Source organism: Phytophthora parasitica, assembly GCF_000247585.1.
Source record: "Phytophthora parasitica INRA-310 unplaced genomic scaffold supercont2.9, whole genome shotgun sequence".
Lineage (NCBI taxonomy): Eukaryota > Oomycota > Peronosporomycetes > Peronosporales > Peronosporaceae > Phytophthora > Phytophthora nicotianae.
In genome coordinates this window covers 1207337-1208600 of record NW_008648995.1, presented here as the reverse complement: position 1 = coordinate 1208600, position 1264 = coordinate 1207337, and the positions used below count along the sequence as shown (strand labels likewise).

The window sequence follows — 1264 nt, the reverse complement described above, 5'->3', positions numbered from 1 at the left end:
GGAATTCGGCTGGATCTGTTCCATGGTGCTGCTGCTCAACTTCCAAATGAAGTGTGCATCCCGCTGACCGAGACGAAGAACGTGGTGGATAGTATGGAGTACAGTGCACACGTCAATGCTGGACCGTCCGAAGCTCTAGACGTACCTGGCCACGAGTCTCGCGAGTATCGACTAGCGAAACGAGTGGCGAGACTGGAAGAGCACGTACTGTGGGTTCGACGTACAGAGAAGGTCATCCCATCAGTGACAAGGTTTCGACCACTGCGCATCAGATTGACGAACGTCTAGGAACGGACGGCGTCCGTTCCAGCGTTCGATAGACAGGCCATGCTGGTTCCTGTCGGATATCTGCCGTGAGGCGAGGGCTACGTGCGCCTAGACTCCAAGAAGTACAAGGACTGGCAAGTGCTTGCCTACGAGAACTGTCGCGACCGACAGTTTTTCAAACGGGAGTGCGAACTCTACGAACAATGGCTGGCGACCCAACCTCCATCGGTTGAGCGGCGAGCATATCCGACACTCGCTGGAGTCATGAAGAGGTCACCGGAAGACGCGTTGGACGTATCGGCAGATCGGCTGACGTGTGCAGAGCATTGGGAGAAGATATTGAAGCAACGAGAGTGAGATGAAGGTCGCCTAACCTCTGGGGTGACGGACGAGGACGCGTTCGAGATCCGATTCTCCGCAGACTCGTCAGACAGCGGTTCAGGAAGCGATGGTGACGACAGCGATGCCAACGAAGAGTCGGCAGGATGTTCACAGGAACTACAAGGTATAACGAAGGTGGTGAACACATCGCCGCGGGTCCAGTCGGTGCCTGGTTCCGAAGGTGATCTATCAAGTACAGCGATTGGTGAGACCAAGATAGCCTCGGATGCCAAGTGTCGAGACAGTGGCTCATCAGCCTCTTACATTGCGACTAGGGAGTGGGAAGGCAGGACCGCCGGTCGAGAGGAAGTACACGCTTCGCTAAAAGAAATGCAAACAAGGGCGAGCGTTCGTGTGGAGTCTGAGGTCGAGGCCAAGTCGACAAAGGAAGCAGTGCTGGACAAGACCTACATGTTGGTAGCTCGAGTGTTGACGACCGAAGAAAATGAGGCTGTAGGCGATCCAGGGGTGGACCATTATGAACACCCAGCTAACAAGATCGGCTTGGAAGACTACGCAAAGGAGTTAGCGTTCCTTCCCGACTTCACGGAGGATTCTAACACGACCATCAACTACGAAGCGCCGAATGTCAAGAACTAATGCTTGACGACTGATC

At 54.6% G+C, this 1264-nt stretch overlaps 1 protein-coding gene across 1 annotated transcript; it reads left to right on the top strand.

Annotated features, from left to right (window-relative positions):
* Positions 1-93: 93 nt before the first annotated feature.
* On the top strand, positions 94-1248 carry PPTG_06431 (hypothetical protein; the record flags this gene model as incomplete). Its single annotated transcript, XM_008900349.1, has 3 exons — positions 94-282; positions 364-561; positions 661-1248. 3 exons carry the CDS (start codon positions 94-96, stop codon positions 1246-1248), a joined length of 975 nt encoding a protein of 324 aa, XP_008898597.1.
* Positions 1249-1264: the final 16 nt, after the last annotated feature.